The 17,499-nt window shown below is 43.0% G+C and overlaps 1 protein-coding gene across 1 annotated transcript; it reads right to left on the bottom strand.

The window, feature by feature from the left end:
• Positions 1 to 296: 296 nt before the first annotated feature.
• On the bottom strand, positions 297 to 8,862 carry cfap91 (cilia and flagella associated protein 91). The gene is made up of 17 exons (XM_035773721.2): positions 8,617 to 8,862; positions 8,429 to 8,505; positions 7,903 to 8,060; positions 6,469 to 6,552; positions 6,015 to 6,071; positions 5,733 to 5,917; positions 5,374 to 5,551; positions 5,072 to 5,229; positions 3,712 to 3,894; positions 3,362 to 3,495; positions 3,158 to 3,271; positions 2,964 to 3,035; positions 2,698 to 2,844; positions 2,396 to 2,617; positions 2,165 to 2,313; positions 846 to 937; positions 297 to 657 (listed from the first exon to the last, which is right to left on the bottom strand). The coding sequence occupies exons 1-17, from the start codon at positions 8,702 to 8,704 to the stop codon at positions 413 to 415; spliced, it is 2,343 nt and encodes a 780-aa protein (XP_035629614.2). The 5' UTR covers positions 8,705 to 8,862; the 3' UTR covers positions 297 to 412.
• Positions 8,863 to 17,499: the final 8,637 nt, after the last annotated feature.

The following is a 17,499-nucleotide window of genomic DNA, read 5'->3' as shown; positions in this document are numbered from 1 at the left end:
TTTAGGTTTCACATTTTCTGAAGATAAATTGTAGAAATAGGTGGGGTTTATGACTTTGTGGCTGTGGTAACTAGTGACAACCACAGCCTCCCCCACACTATACTCATGGGACGACATGTTTTGTAGACAGTAGTAGTAAGAGCCTTTAGTAACATGACCCATACAATACATATATTTGATCTAGTCAACTTCTGACCCAATGACCCATGAAAAAATATCTTAGACTCAGCTTTTTCAAAATTCTTAGCAACTCACTTTATCAAGCACAGCATGTAAGAACAAGACAAACACAATGATAATTCAATAAAATCTCAGTTTTATTTGAGCAAAAGCATGACACTGAACTCTTTGGAGATGCATCGCTTGAAGAAACACCAAGTGTTTTCTCTACTGTTGAGAAATTAATCTATTCTCAGCTGGTTCTTTTCTGCTCTGCCTCTCCCACCTCCCTGCGCTCCTCCTCTCCCCTGCCTGCTCCCTCCAGCTTCTGCTCGACATGGGTTAGCATCTCCTCCAGGAGCTGGCTGGAGGCCCTGTCCGAGGGCGAGGGGGGGCGCTGGGCCCCAGAGGAGCCAGGAGGAGGGGCCACTGAGCTATCTTCACCCCCGTGGATGATCTGGTGAGCCGCCTGGAGGTGCCTGCGCTGGCTCTGACGCACTGGAGGAAGGAAGGGGAGGGAGAGAGAAAGAGAGGTGGAAAAGGAGAGAGAGAGAAAGGTGGATGATGAGATAGAGAGAAAGACAGAAGAGACTAAAGTATTATTATGTAATTATTATTGTGTTACTACGCTATCATGTATTATCAGCATGTGATGGTACTGGGTGCTTTGGGAATAAACGGCCTACCTCTGTCTCTGACGTTGATCTTCTGTACCTCAGGGATCAGGAAGCTGTACACCAGCTCTGCTACGATCTCCTCTGACTGCAGGCTGCTCCGACTACACACACACACACACACACACAGCTTTTACAATGTGCAATACAAAGATACAGAGATACAGTGTGTATGGGTGCTAGATGGCGTGTGTGTCAGGGTTTCAGATAGGATAATGTGGCTCCGGACAATTGAGAAATCCGCCAGACCCATATGCAGTGGGTTCATAACATGATTAGGGTGTCCACCCACAGCGCTCAGAATGGCAGAAATCACATTTAGATTATAGTAATTCATATTAACAGAACATGCAAGTCGAGGATGCAACGATATGCAGTCCTTCTTACTGAATTCAGATGTGCACTTTGAAGATGTTAGAATAACTGTCCACATTTACTTTTTCTCAGACAACAAGACCAGTAACCAACAGCAACATCACCAACCTGTTAATCTACTATCCCCAGAGGAGAAAGGTTTACATATTCTATTGGTCAGCTTGTCGAGAAAGAAATAGCCTATTCAAACAGACTATGGGACAATAAAAAGCAATGAGCCTGTGCAATAGATCAGAATGTTTTGCTTAAAATGTTGATAAAGTATTATTTCTTCACATCATAAGCGATGCGCACAAGGCAGTACTCTACGTGCGAATGTTGATTCCATAATGCAATTAGCTGGAAAACACTGTTGTCTAAAGAGCACCGCACATGCGAGTTGTTTCATGTGACAGAGATGAAAATATCCGTTAGAAATGTAGAATGAGAGGAGGTCTAACAGGCAACTTTGAAGCAACGTAAGACATGCCTCATAATATGTATTAAAATGTTCAGGTTTCAAACATTTAAGTACGTTTCCAAAATGCATAGCTGACTGCAAGGTGGTGTGTCACGAACTGATGAAGCTTGCCTTCCGTTGCCATTTGAGATGCTGACACAGCAGCTCTCGCGCTGTCTGACAGATTTTCAGCTCAAAGGCTCTGTATCTGTACGCTGTATTCGTGTGATAAATAAGATACACAACAAATATACTGTAGCCTACACACACCAATTTAATTCCACTAAATTATGCAAATTGACCTATAGACCGATAAGTATGACCAGTCAAATGTATTTACATTGACTGGTATTTCCATCAATGAATAGGCTAAAAAGCATTATATCACAATGGTGATATTCTTCTGGACCATTGGCTAGCGCCAATTTTAGTTATCAGCTTTTCTATGTTTTTATAGGCCAAAAGCCAGCTATTACCGGCTAACGGAAACCCTGGTGTGTGTGTGTGTGTGTCGTACGTCTCCTCCATGGCGTAGGCGATGTTGTTGACCTCCTCTGCCACTCTGCGTATCTCCTGTCTGGCCTGTTGGTCTGCTGTCTGGTCCAGAGTCCCCAGGATGATGTCCTCCAGGTACAGATCTACTGTCTCCTGATGAACCCTCATCACCTACAGGACAGTACAGGCGTTACACACACGACACGCACACAGGCATGCGCATCCAGGCAGACGCACGCACGCACACAAACACCTGTTTGAAGATCTCATCCTCCTCTCTACGTCTCCTCTCTTCCATCTGTCTCCGTCCACTCTCCTCGGCCTCTCGGAGGCGCCTGTCTCTCTCGGCCAATAAGGTGAACGCATGGATCCTGCGTTCCTCCTGTAGGCGAATCAGCTCCTTCGATAGGAAGTCCAGCATGTCCACAAGCTCCGCCCCTGCCACAGCTGCCTGGTACCCCTCCACCAAGGATGCCTGGGACAGGAAGATGGGAGAGTGAGGGATGGGGGAGGAAAGAGGTGTCTGTACCTGTCTGTGTGTGTGTTCTCTCTCACCTTGTGTGTGTGTTGCTCTCTCTGTCTCTGCAGAGCCAGCGTGAGCTGTGTGTCTGCTCTCTGGAGCTCCTGCTCCTCTCTCTGCAGGGCATGAGTGGTTCTCAGCTCCTGGATCAGCTCTAGACGCTTCTCCTTCCCCTCAAACATCTGACACACACACGTACAGATAGACAGCAGCGCACAGAGATGGCATCCCATAACATCAGACACACACGGAGAAAGGTTGATTTATCATAGAGCTTATCATTCTCTTCATAAAAACACACCTGGTTCTGAATGCTTCTTCCCCTCAGCAGCTTCTGCAAGTAGATGACAGCCAACTCTCTCTCCTCATCCCCCTGGAAAAACACCGGAATGACAGGGTGAAGAGAGAATGAAGAGATGTGCTACAGACCACATAGTGAGTGAGGGGGGATAGTGTACATCTCCAGACAGTGTGTTGAGACGGACTGTACTGTACCTCAGGGGGCTCGTCCACCACAGGGGTCTGTGGTCGAGGAACAGATTTCTCTGTCTTAAAGAGGAAGCGCAGGGTCTTCTTCTCCTCCACACGAGTCTTCTCCTCCTTCAGAGTCTGCAGATGGAGGGACAAAAATAGTGTTATACATCTTTTGAGTGTGTGTGTGTGTGTATATGTGTGTGTGTGTGTGTGTGTGTTTGTGACCTGGTGTGTCTTCATGAGCTCCATCTCTCTGCGTGCAGAGCGTTTGACGAAGCCCTTGCTGACTTTGGGTACAGGGGCTTTGATACATGGCTCTGTCACTGAGACCGGAAGTCCCGCCTCCAGCTCCAGCAGACCTGTGATTGACAGATAGGAAGAGAGCTCACTAACCTCTACCTTAGCAATTTTGATGATCTGGCATTATTAAAACACCATCACTTTGAGATTCAGGGCCTGTATTCATTTTTCTCAGAGTAGGAGTGCTGACCTAAGATCAGGTCCCCCATGTCCATGTAATCTTATTCATAATGATATTGAAATATCAAACTGATCCTAGATCAGCACACTCAAACCTTCATAGGTATCAAGGTAGCGGCTCTTGACCATGTTGCGTTGGGAGTGGCGGTCAGGGAACAGGCCGATGCGGGACAGAGGGGCGTATGTCTGAGATGAGTAGTTGGAGTAGTCCTTGATGATGTCACGCCGTTTTAGCTTTCCCTCCACATTTTTTCTTTTCGCTGTCAGCTTCCTCATTGCTGGGAGAGGAGAGAGAGGGAGGGAAAAGAGAGAAAGGGGGAAGGAGAGAGGGAGAAAGAGTGGAATAGAAGGAGAACGACAGAGAGACAGTTAATCTTTGAGCCCTACTGTTCTCATCGTATTAAATCAAAGTTAAAGGGAAGGTTAGAGGCGTTTGAACACTTAACACTTATCACAGTGATTTATGAAATGCAAAATGTAAATATGCAGAATTTCTATGCATCATTGCCTTAGACAAAAGTCAAGACATTGGGTGTTCCTCAAAATGCATTCTACTGTCATCCGGGCACACAAATTGGACCAAGGGAGGGTTGGAGTATGAGTCCAAATCAAAGTATGCTAAACGGAGCAGGGAGGGCACTTGTCGAATGCGTACTCCGTTTGTACATATTTTTAAGCATGCAACGATGCAGGATTCAAAGGAAAGTATACAAAGAAATATGACAAAACCACATAAAAAATTACGCAAAATTTATTGAAATCACTGGTAGTCATTATTTGAGCTGAAGCTAGAGAAAATACACTTCAACTTCAGAATGAAATGTAGCCTATTCACATCTCATATGTTGCCTGACTACAATATTTTATCTCGATATGTTAATAAATACATGCTGTATTAATTTTGGCACATTTACCTGCCTACGTACTATAGATCGCAAGTAAGTCAATAAGGCTAACTGGCTAGCTACTACTCTTTCAGTATATCTTGTTTTGTCTCCATTGCCATTGTCCTAGCTGGAAGACAGTTAAGTGAATGAGTAAGTCCCAAGTCCATATAGGGTTAACTGGATAGCTATCTAGCCACGAAGAATTGGTAACTAACCACATAACATTAGTTTTAGGTTATTTTTGCCTGTTTAACTAGCTGGCTAGCTAGATTATTACGATGTACATATCTAGCTGATAATTATGAAGTAAAATGTTTGCTTTGTGTATATCTTGTTTTGTCGATTGTTGCCATTGTCGTGGCTGGAAGAAGGTTCATTGAATGGGGAGGTGCAGCGTGAGTTAATACAGTAGGGGGAGTGCGTGTGCTCCTGAAATGTAATATTTGATACATTCTCCACACTCATCCTCACAAGAACGTACTCAAAAGAAAGTCGTCGGAGAATGCACTAGGAGCACGAGAGTGTGGAGCACGGTAGAATGCATATTGAGAAACACCCATTGACTTACAGATGATGTAGTCATTGCGTATCTTGCTCAGCTTGCTCTTCTCGTCTCTCTGGTGCTGGGAGTACTTGAGGTCCAGCCTGTCCACCGTGGCCTCTTGCTGAACCTCCTCCCTCTGCCTCAGTATACCCATCAGCAAAGCCAGGCGGGCCTCCTGCAGCCTGGGGTAGAGGGGGGAGAATGACAGTGGGGCAAGGGGAGGGAGAGCAGGGATGGGTGGACAAGGGCAGGAGGGAAAGACTTTTAAAAAGATGGTGAAGCTGCTTGTGTGGTGCATTCCTTCCTTTATTCTCTCGTTCCCTCACTTCTGGATCTCGTCCTCCCTGAAGGCCCACTCCTTCCTCTCCATCTCATCCATCATCCTCTTCCTCTTGTCCAGTTTACTCAGGTCGTCCATGGGGGGCAGGGTGGCCTCCCACGCCCGCTTCACCCTGGTTCGCTCAATCATCTCCACCTCCGCCAGACCCGCCGGAAGACCACGGCCTGGGGGGGTAGAGGGAGAGAGATAGGGTCAGAGGAGTCAAGGTGATGAGGCTGGGGTGAAGGGAGTTGTGTAGTGTTGGAACATGTGTGAGGATGGGTCAGAATGGCCTGTCCTGCAGTATAAGTATTGTAGAGGTGCAACAGGAGGTGAAGCGGTAGGGTCTCTGAAGCTCGTATGTACCCCATGTCAGTGTGGCCAGTGTCAACAGCTCTGGGCGGGCCGTCCCGGGCCGTACCACGTATTCGGGGGTGTAGGGGTCCGTCTGGGCCTCACTGTCCCTGTAGTCAGTCTGCACTCCCATGGTGCGCTGGAATGGAGTGGGCAGCTGCTCACTACCCCCCTCCACTGTAGAGTATGGGTTAGCTCTGAGTGGAGGGAGGAAGGGAGAGAGAGTGATAGACAAGAGAGGGGTTCCCAATATGTTTACAGCATTTTTCAGGGGACTTTGGCAGCATGACTTACTTGGGCAATGCAAAGACCACATCGGGGGGAACCTGCTGTGCAAAGGGGATCAGGGGGCTGAGGGAGGGAAAGGAATACAAAAAACATCATCAGAAACAATCAATGTTTTACTTTAATATGGGATAAGGCTTCAACACTACACACTCAAATAGAGTCAAATCCATCTGAACTGATAAAAAAATCATAATTCTGGTTTTAATTAGTTCTATTTTTTACAGAGAAAGATCTGCTGGTCTGCTGACATTCTATCCAGTGACCATGCCGCTGGTGCTACAGTGAGGATAATGACGGTTGTGTGATTTGACTCTCATGATACAAATGACCTCTGATGCTGTCATGACTTGATGCCTGAGTCTTCCTTCAGGCCCTGGTGTCCTCTCTGACACCATTCATTATTTAACCCTTGATCCCACAATGTCCTGCTGCCGCATTACGGGTATGTGCTCTCTCTCACCACTTGAAAAACTTCCAACGATCAATGCCTGAAACACTGCTGTCTTTGCACCCTCTGACCTGAAACAGAGCACCAGGAACGACCCTAACAAAGAAAAAAACAACAAGACAAACATGGGCCTTAATAATCAAGTAAATCAAGTATATGAAATACAGTACATTACCAAAGGTATGTGGACACCTGCTCTTAAAAATCTCATTAAAAAATCATGGGCATTAATATGCAGTTGATCTCTTCTTTGCTGCTACAACAGTTGTTGGAACATTGCTGCAGTGACTTGCTTTCATTCAGCCACAAGAGCATTAGTGAGGTTGGGTACTGATGTTGGGCGATTAGGCCTGGCTCGCAGTCGGCATTCCAATTCATCCCAAAGGTGTTCGATGGGGTTGAGGTCAGAGCTCTGTGCAGGCCAGTCAAGTTCTTCCACACCGATCTCGACAAACCTTTTCTGTATGGACCACGCTTTTTGCATGGGGGCATTGTCATGCTGAAACTGGAAAGGGCCTTTCCCAAACTGTTGCCACAAGGTTGGAAGCACATAATTGTCTAGAATGTCATTGTATGCTGCAGTGTTAAGGTTTCCCTTCACTGTAACTAAGGGGCCTAGCCCAAATCATAAAAAACAGCCCACAATCATTATTAGTCATCCACCAAACTTTACAGTTGGCACTATGCATTGGGGCAGGTAGCGTTCTCCTGGCATCCGCCAAACCCAGATTCGTCTGTTGGACTGCCAGATGGTGAAGCGTGATTCATCACTCCAGAGAATGAGTTTCTACTGCTCCATAGTCCAATGGCAGCAAGATTTACACCACTCCAGCTGATGCTTGGCAATGAGTATGGTGAGCTTAGGCTTGTGTGCGGCTGCTCGGCCATGGAAACCTATTTCATGAAGCTCCCGATTAAAAGTTATTGTGCTGACTTTGCTTCCAGAGGCAGTTTGGAACTCGGTAGTGAGTGTTGCAGCAGAGGCGGTTTTTACGCGCTACGCGCTTCAGCACTCGGCAGTCCCGTCCTGTGAGTTTGTGTGACCTACCACTTCGCGGCTGAGCTGTTGTTGTTCCTACAAGTTTACAATTCACAATAACAATACTTACAGTTGGCCGGGGCAGCTCTAGCAGGGCAGAAATTTCACGAAGAGACTTTTTGGAAAGGTGGCATCCTATGACGGTGCCACGTTAAAAGTCATTGAGCTCTTCAGTAAGGCTATTCTACTGCCAGTGTTTGTCTATGGAGATGGTATGGCTGTGTGCTCAATTTTATACACCTGTCAGCAACAGGTGTGGCTGAAATAGCCAAATCCACTAATATGAAGGGGTGTCCACATAAATTCATATACTATATATACACAAATGTAACTTGATTCTATCTACTTCAGTATCCAAAGATTTCTCCTCTGTAGGGATAGCATGTGTGTGTCTGTGTGTGTGTTACCTTGCCAGCTGCTGAACTGCCTCTCTGCGCTGCTCTGTGTACCCTCGCCAGCGGCGGTCAATAAAAGTGGGCACAGGGTCAGTGGTGTCCAGACGCAAGACGTAACGAGGGTGGTGAGGTAGGTGACTGAACATGGACCCATACTCTGGAACCTTCCTCTGAGCAGGGGGACATGGAGAGAGGTCTTTCATAGGGTTAGGGCTTTTACGGTGACCGTATTTGGGTTACAGGGTTACTGTCAAATTATTGGGTTAATAATATTAACATTATTTCACCAAGTGTGAATTGAATTTCTTCTCAAAATAAATCCTTGCAGTTATGCATGATATGAAAAACTGTCATGGGTAAGGGAGGTCTGGAAAAGTCCTAGGTATTGCATTAAGAGTCATGGACACATGTGACATTACTGACGAATGAAGACAGCGATAAGCATTGATTGTGAATCTGTAATCACATGAAAGGTCATTTGAAAGTAAGTGTTTAGTTCGAGGTTGCTATGCTAGCTAGCTAACGTTGATTAACTTACCACCCGGTCCACGGATGCATGTGCCTTGAAGCTGGCCCTTGCATGGTCCATTTCCCCGGACACAGTATATACGGGGTCTGTAATGCAACATCCACAACAAAAACAGTTCATGTTCGCTTGCAAACTGTCTAGATAATTATTGCAAACAAGCTAACTTACCTAGCAAACGTTAACGTTAGCTAACTCACCATATAGATAGTCGTGTACCCGCTGTTGTGTAAAACCTTTGTTGGTTTCATTTTGCTTATTAAATGTTCGAGTTACTGATATACTCATTTTTGCACCGGTTTAAAACCACTTCATCTAAAAAATAAACAGTAAGAGGATAGATAGAAAGCTGTCGTGCAAGCTAGCTACTGTAGCCAGCTGTCAAACTTCAAGAGCTGGGCCACATCGTAACCATGGAGATTGTAAACTGCCCTTCCTCGAGACGCTAATAATTTTTGCCAGCTTGGGGGCAGTATTACACATAATTGCAGGCTTGTGTTTTAGCCACCATTTCATCACTATTTGTTAATCATCATTAATTTAAAATCAGATGCGGCTGAATTGTATATATTTAAAAATATATATATTATTGAATAGGCTTCTCTTCAAATGTTTATTCCTTTACATCTGATGTCAGAAGAAGCCGACATGATAGAAGAAAACCATACTTGAAGACATTTATATCATTACCAAAAGAAACAAATGAAAACAACCTATCTTGATATTTTCCTTTCCATAAAGAAACAGTTCTGGACTGTTGTATTTGGGTCATGGTGCCTTTGTCTTTCCCACAGTTTGGCTAAAGTAATCAGGAAAGAAAAGCTGTCAGTGCAAAGAAAAAGGAGGCGGAGTGGCAACCAAATGGAAAACATGACTAATTAGGGTTTATGCATCTATGCAACACCACATATGGCCTTTGTGGCTCATGTGTTTGAAAAGAACAACACACACAACCACCTACTCACTCACCCGCACAAAGACACAGACACACCATATGTTCTACTATCCTTCTGGGGACCTAACATTGATTTCTACTTATAACTCTTCCCCTAATTCTAACCCTAGGCCTAAACCTAACCCCTAAGCTTAAAACAGTTTGTGGGGGAGTGGGAAATGTCCCCACGATGGAACAGTTTCAATGTTTTACTGTCCTTGTGGGGACTTTTGGGAATTTCTGGTACGGGGATAGTAATACAAGCCGACACACATTTTTTAACTAACACTTTACCAACAGACGCTATGCAATTACTGCAAATGACAACACATAGTGGTGATCGCAATCAGGGACATCAGGGTAGAATTTGCATAGCCTGTCCACAAGGCCGCGGTCGGAAGTCATCGTTTTGACAGTTTGCTGCGTCTTATTTTATTTTTCAGACATTATATGTGCTTGTGATAGCTGATTTCAGTCCACCGTATATGTTAGCTCCTTGGGGACTCTAACCATGTCCATGCAGTTGTATTGTCACTATTGCTTTTGTGATTGTCATGGCAGACGCCACTCAAGGCACTGTGTCAGTTCTGGGAATGGACTGTGACTCTGCCTCACTGACAGGAAACTGCCAAGCTCTATCAGAGAAGAGCAGAGAGCTTCCACACACACACGCATGCACACATGTACCCAAATTAATGCGAGCAGTGGTCATCGTGAATGAGAATGTGTTTACAGCACTGTTAGGTCCAGACTGATCTATAAAGGACCAGTGTCAACACAGACGTGAAACCCTAAAAGAGAACCTGCTGATTCTAAGACATTGGTTTGAAAGGTGGTCAGCAAGAACAAAAATGAAAGCTAAGTTTACTCTAATGAAATGATTATCTTCATCTGGTTCTGTTGGTCATTGCCTGTATGCATAGAGGATCAAACGATACCAAAAGTACAGCCAAGGAAAGGGCTTAGGACTATATAGTAATGGACTGACGTGTTGGTGGGTATGTGTGCGGTCTACTACAGAAACATTTCCACAGGCCAAATTACATTGATCAGTTCAGCCACAACAACATTAACCACACAAAATCAAACCACAAGGTCGGGAGAGTCATCTCTGTAATCACATGGACACACACCAACCGGACAAACAGTTTACGTGAGTGAATGACGTGTGTGTGTGTGTTGGTGTGTGTGTGCCATGAGTCAATCAGAGGAAGCTGGGGGAGGAGCTATAGGAGGACAGGCTCATTGTAATGGCTGGAATGGAATCCAACATGTGGTTTCCATATGTTTGATCTGTTTGATACCGTTCCATGAATTCCATTTCAGCCATTACAATGAGCCTGTCCTCCTATAGCTCCTCCCACCAGTCTCCTCTGGAGTCAATATACCATATAACACAATACATTACATGGAATTGAAGTGATATCAGTGTGAGGATAGTGCCTGTATTGTTTTGATTTGATATGCCTATCTAATTTATTTTTCAAGCTACTGTACTGCAGATAATAGCCTTTAACATCACTGAGACTATGCACAGCAAATTCTTGTGTAAAAAAAAAAAGTGTGTTCGACAGAGTGTTAAATCAACACTGAAAGTGTTGAGTCTGTGGACCCACACCGGAACAGTGTTAAACTAACACACTGCTTAGTCGCAGAGCTCTCCAACCCTGTTCCTGGAGAGCTAACATCCTGTACATTTTCACTCCAACCCTAATCTAGCCTCTTGATGCGACCCATCCCGGATCCGGGATCGTGACTACGGCTCAAGCTCATTACCATAACGCAAAATGCAAAAAAATATTCGTATAAATATTTAACCTCCACACATTAACAAGTCCAATAGCTCAAATGAAAGATAAACACCTTGTGTCTCCTCTACGTTTGGAGTCCACAGAAACCCAAAATAACCACATAAATATTCCCTTACCTTTGATGTTCTTCGATCAGAAGACGTAGAAGGAGTCATACTTACCCAATACATCGTTTGGTTTCAAGTTGTGTGTCTCTGTATTAGCATATGCTAACAGCTTCAGCTGAAATGCACCCAAAATGACTTCTGGTCCCGCACTCTTGCGCATCAAAACTTCAAAATGACATATTATATGTCGACTAAACAGGTCAAACTATGTGCAGAATCGAGCTTTATGATGTTTTTAACATGTAAAACAGTGATCAGCGCGAACAGACAAACCGCCTTCAATTGGTGATTCTTGGAAAAGAAAGTGCCCCAAATCGGCCGTGCGCAATAGAGTGCATGTATTTGAGAGTGACCCGAACATTTTAGCCCGCCAAAGGACGAGGGCTGGCGAGATTCTCACAATGAACGCGCCATTTGAAAGCAGGCATCGCGCTGAACACATACCTACTGTTCCCAGATCGGTAGCTGCCTGGGAAGGGTGGGGGCGATGACGTCAAAGTTGACCCAACTTTTCTCTTGACAAGAGAGAGTTTGGGAGAAAGGCTGCCCTGAGAGTTCTGCTTTACATACAGACATAATTTAAACGGTTTTAGAAACTTTAGAGTGTTTTCTATTCAATAATAATTATTATATGCATATATTAGCAATTTTGGGAAAAAATATTTTCAGTTTACTATGGGCACGCACTTCCTCCAAAGGGGGCAGTATTCAGCCCTAGTCTTAACTGGCTAGCAAAACTTATTCTAATACTTAGCTGGTTTGTCAGCTAATGGGTTAGTGTAAAGCCTTAAAGTTGCCTATAAGACAGACTATAGAACAGCCGTCTTTGAAGATGTCAGAGGATTCACCAGCAATTTTAGTGGACGCAGACTGTCTGGTTACACAACCAAACCTGTCTGGTTACACAACCAAACCTGATGGGTCATTTCGCGGGATGTATTGACTAACAGAAACCGATTTGAAGACAACAAGTAATGACATCATTGTGCACCAATGATATGACCGCTGTTTCATTGATTGACTGTATTTTAACCCAATGACCACTGATCGTCTTGAAATCTAGCTGGGTAGATAGCCAATGAGCTGAGGTAAATGGCAATATGTAATGTTTATGTGTTGGAAGACCAACCCATGTAGTAATCTCCGGCGTAAAGAGGTTCATTCGCCATTAGCGATTCATACCGGAAGGAGCCACGCATGTTGCGCACAGCATTGTTTTGGTAAAGCGCATATTCAGCTGTTTATATATCAATCAGTATGGCAACTAAGTCAGGGAAAGCTAAATCTAAGTCTAGATATACAGATGTACACACAATTTTAGAAGAAATTGATCGAGGACGGTTCATTTAGCGATTCCCAAATGGAGGAATATTTTTTGAACGGAGAGGACATCGTTTTGGACTGGTAAGTTCTTCTCATGCTAATGCCGTTGTATGAAATTAATAATATAAAATATTATTTGTGAAATGAAATAGCCTATTTGAGGCTGTTGAGGGGAGGGCAGGCCCACAACAATGGTCAAAGTGAAATGGAGACTGTAGATACAGCTGGTCTGTTGTAATATAATAAAGACAGTAGATCCAGCTGGTCTGTCATAATATAATAGAGACAGTAGATCTAGTTGAAATGTCATAATATAAATGAGACAGTAGATCTAGCAGGTCTATAATAATATATTCAACCGTTTGTTCCCTGTACTCTATATACAGTATATCTGTTTATTATACCTGTTGATACAGGGCTCATATGTGAAACTATTCTAACTGAACATTTTCTTTCACAGTGACACTGACTCCGAATGGGAGCTCCCAGTGCCAAGGTGTCCATCCCCCACTGAAGCTGGTTCATCCAGCTCCTGCCACAAGTGGTGTTCATCTGCCCAAATGTATTTCTGCAAGCATGGATGTGCCTCAGGGCCAAAAGGGCACAGCATGGAGGCGTTGCTGTGTTCTTTGCAAAATGAAGTCCCCCATCACCTGCACCACATGCTTGGTGACCCTCTGCTTTACAGCAGACAGAGACCGCTTTGGCACCTGGCATCAGCAGCACAATATTGTGTAGAGGACTGAGGGTCTTCCATATATTGAAAGTGTTATTTTGTAAATGTATATATATATATACACATGTTTTTCTCAATTTTTTGGGGGTGTGTGTTAGAATAACATTTTGGAATTTTGTATATAGTGATTCCATTCAAAATGTATCACTTCACCAATTTGGCCACATGGGTACATTTGGGCTACTTGTGTCATGTAGCACACTCATTTTGGAAGTTATCATTCTGAAACTTTGCACAAGTACTGTTGCCCTCTTATATTTTTCACTGAAATTGTCCCCATCATCCTATCTGAATGTTTGTTTTATCTTGTTCATTTTAAAGATGATGATACAACAATAAAAATAAAAAACGTATGTTTTTTTTCATTGTATTATCTAAACCAGATCTATTGTGTTATATTCTCCTACATTCAATTCACATTTACACAAACTTCAGAGTGTTTTCTTTCAAATGGTACCAAGAATATGCATATCCTTGGTTCTGTGCCTGAGCTACAGGCAGTAGATTTGGGTATGTCTTCAGGTGGCTCTAAGAGTTAAGGGCCTAGTTTTACCCTAATACAGGGTCCTGAAACTGATACACATCACTTTGAACCAAAAATATTCCCATCATGACCATATTTTCCAGCATGCAACCCTTACTGAAATGTTTGTTACAGTTTAAATGACTTAGATAGTCTAAGTCTTCCCACAATGTTCCTAACCCTGTTCCTAACCCCTAACCCTAACTCTGAATGCAGGTTGCAGGTGAACTGTTGGATAGCCTAACTTTGGCTAGATTCTAATAGGAATTTCACATAACCAGAGAGGATCATGCTAGGGATGCGAAGTTCGGCTCATTTAACTGACTCTGATGTTAGTTATCGACTCGTTCAGTCAAAATAATGAATCTTCACTCATTTTGTTCATTTGAGTCAGTAATGCACAAAGCAGGCAGGACCCCCTAACGGTGAAAAATAAACTGAAAACTCAATATATATATATATATATATATACGATTCTACAAGCCTTTCGTTCACGTTGTTCACCATAGGAGGCTTATTGGAGCTGTCATTTGAGATTGAGACTTGTAAATGTGTGCTTTAAACAGCGTAAACCTATATGTATTGATTGCTATGCATACAAATAAGATGATTTCTTGATACATTTGAAACTAGGCCTAGTTGTGGCCGCAACCTGACTAGATTGTGAACTACTTTTGGTAGAATGCATTGCTTGACTGCCGTGAGGGTGATAAACACAATGTCGTTTGTGAACTGCAGCCCCCCCAAACGCTGCGTTTTCGAGTTTGAGTTTGTTGAGCAGAAGCAGTATATGTTTTGGTTCTACCAAGCTGTGTCCACCACAACATTCAATAATCAATTAATTTAATTTACTATTGCACCATGCAATCAATTATCAGTTCTAAACATATTTTCTTCTCTATGCTCATGATCTATTTCCCTGCCCGCATATGACCGCATATAACAGATGGAGGTCAGAGGTTGGGCGCATGTCTCTGGAGCCGCTGAGCCAGTAGTGGCATGTATTCGTGGATGCTAAGGGAAGCCAGGCTAACCTCAAAAAATGACCAAGAAAAAAATATACTAAATAATTGTGTTTCTGAATGTAGGTCACCAGAGCAAGCATCCAAGCGAACGAAACAGCGCCCCTGTGTCTCTGTATGTCTATGCAGTCTGGTCTGAAACAGTATAATATTGTTGCCGCCAAACTGAACTGAGCTCAGCTGTGAATGGTTCTGGCACACCAAAAAAAGGTTAAAGGGAAGCCAGTTTGGATTTGGCTTCACACCAATCCCGTCACATCAGAAACCAAACGTCACTGACAGAAAACATTAATTTTGCGTCTCATTGTGTGTCCTCCGGTGGCTAGCTAGCTATGTAGAAGTGTCCCTTTCCTAAATTAGCCATGGATGGAGATAGGGATTTGGACTTGTGGTTTTACTTAAATCTCCGTACTGCCAATGATTATAATGGCAATTGTGATCCAGCCATAAATTCATACATTTTGCCCCTGGCCTGAGAGGATGGAAGTTCAACATGTAGCTAGATGTAGTTGGCTGGCTAATGTTAACTAGCTGGCCTGGCACATCGTTGTCCATGAAAGCAAGTTAGGCTAGTGAACTAGCATTTTAGCCATGTAGCCTAGGACAACAAAAATGTCAAGCGTATGACAGAGTCAGTATGACAGAGTCAGTAATTAAGCTAGTAAGTCCTATTGAAATCTTGCCAGTGTGGGGATATCCAACTTTGGAATTTGAATAAACTGCAACCTGTATTCAGAATTACTGCCAGGGTTGGGAAGACTATTACTGCGTCTACACAGGCAGCCCAATTCTGATATTTTTCCCAATAATAGTTTTTTTGCCTAATCACTTCAGATCTTTTTCAGATGTGATCTGAATTGGGCTGCCTGTGTAAATGCAGCCTTAGCTATGTGACTTTAAACAGTGTTGGCGAAAAGCATCTAAACTGGAAAAAATAAACATTTCACTAACCGGTGCAATAAGTCCAAGTAACATATTGGATCAGTTTAGAAAATGTTTGTAATTTATATTTGAGTAGCATAAGATTAATTAATGAATCAATCAATGTACATGCACAAACATACAGTTGAAGTCGTAAGTTTACATAACACCTTAGCCAAATACATTTAAACTACATTTTTCACAATTCCTGACATTTAATCCTAGTTAACATTCCCTGTCTTAGGTCAGTTAGGATCACCACTTTATTTTAAGAATGTGAAATGTCAGAATAATAGTAGGGAGAAAGATTTATTTCAGGTTTTATTTCATTCATCACATTCCCAGTGGGTCAGAAGTTTACATATACTCAATTAGTATTTGGTAGCATCGCCTTTAAATTGTTTAACGTGGGTCAAGCATTTTGTGTAGCCTTCCACACACTTCCCACAATAAGTCGGGTGAATTTTGCACTTTCCTTCTGACAGAGCTGGTGTAACTCAGTCAGGTTTGTAGGCCTCCTTGCTCACACACGCTTTTTCAGTTCTGCCCACAACCTTTCTATGGGATTGAGGTCAGGGCTTTGTGATGGCCACTCCAATACCTTTACTTTGTTGTCCTTAAGCTATTTTGCCACAAATTTGGAAGTATGCATTTGGAAGACCCATTTGCGACCAAGCTTTAACTTCCTGACTGATATCTTGAGATGTTGCTTCAATATTTCTACATCATTTTCCAACCTCATGATGCCATCTATTTTGGGAATAGGCCCTAAACATATATATTTTGATAACATGTTTGTTTAGGATCTCACTTGGTGAAGTCCATAGGACCAACAATTGATAAATGCAACAACCATGTCCCTGTCACTTACAATTATAGTCTTAGGTGGTAACTACAATTTAGTCAAAAGGCATTCTGGGAAATATTTGAATAAGGCTTTACACTAAGCAGTGTGTTAATGTTCCTTCCAGTGTCTATATGGGTCCATAGACTGAACACTCTCAGTGTTCTGTTTATTTTTAATACTGGAGGATTTGCTGTGTGGGCAAAAAATGACTTCCTCTAGGTTGCCAACTCACCCTCGTCTGATCTACAGCTATGACCAAATCTTGTCATAGCAAGACTCATTTTAATCCACTGAAAAAAATCAGGAAGATAAAAACAGACAATAGTTGGATTATTAGTTGCAGTAGCTCTTCACAATGTGGCTGTCATGTAGTAAAAAAGCAGGCAGGTGACATTTTGTGAAGTGCTTAAAACAAAATTCAGGGCTGCCAACTTTTCAAGAAAGCTTGGAGTGAGATTTGCTATGTAATATTCATTGCTACATGGCAAAACCCCTAGAGGGCGTTCTGGGGGTCCTCCCCCAGGAAAATGTGACTGTTTTAGAGCTATTTTCCTGGAATTCGACATATTGTGACATGGCTTAGACCTATGACCAAAGTGGAATGTAAATGTAAACCACAGGTCAGGGCCCGGTTTCCCAAAAGCATCTTAATGCTACGTTTATCATTAAAACCATATAATTAAAATCTCAGAGCTGTTCCCAAAACCATCTTTACTATAGTTGCTCTTTAAATGTTTGTTTTTTAACAACTGTCTTAGACCACTCATAGAACAGCTAAATACGTCATTAGATGCTTTTTTGCCCTTCCTTATCACTTTATACACAGAAGCTCTCCGCTAAAAATGAAATAAAGATGTTT

This window comes from Oncorhynchus keta, chromosome 7 (assembly GCF_023373465.1).
Source record: "Oncorhynchus keta strain PuntledgeMale-10-30-2019 chromosome 7, Oket_V2, whole genome shotgun sequence".
NCBI lineage: Eukaryota > Metazoa > Chordata > Actinopteri > Salmoniformes > Salmonidae > Oncorhynchus > Oncorhynchus keta.
The sequence above is the reverse complement of the archived record's forward strand: the minus strand, read 5'-3'. Positions and strand labels throughout refer to the sequence as shown.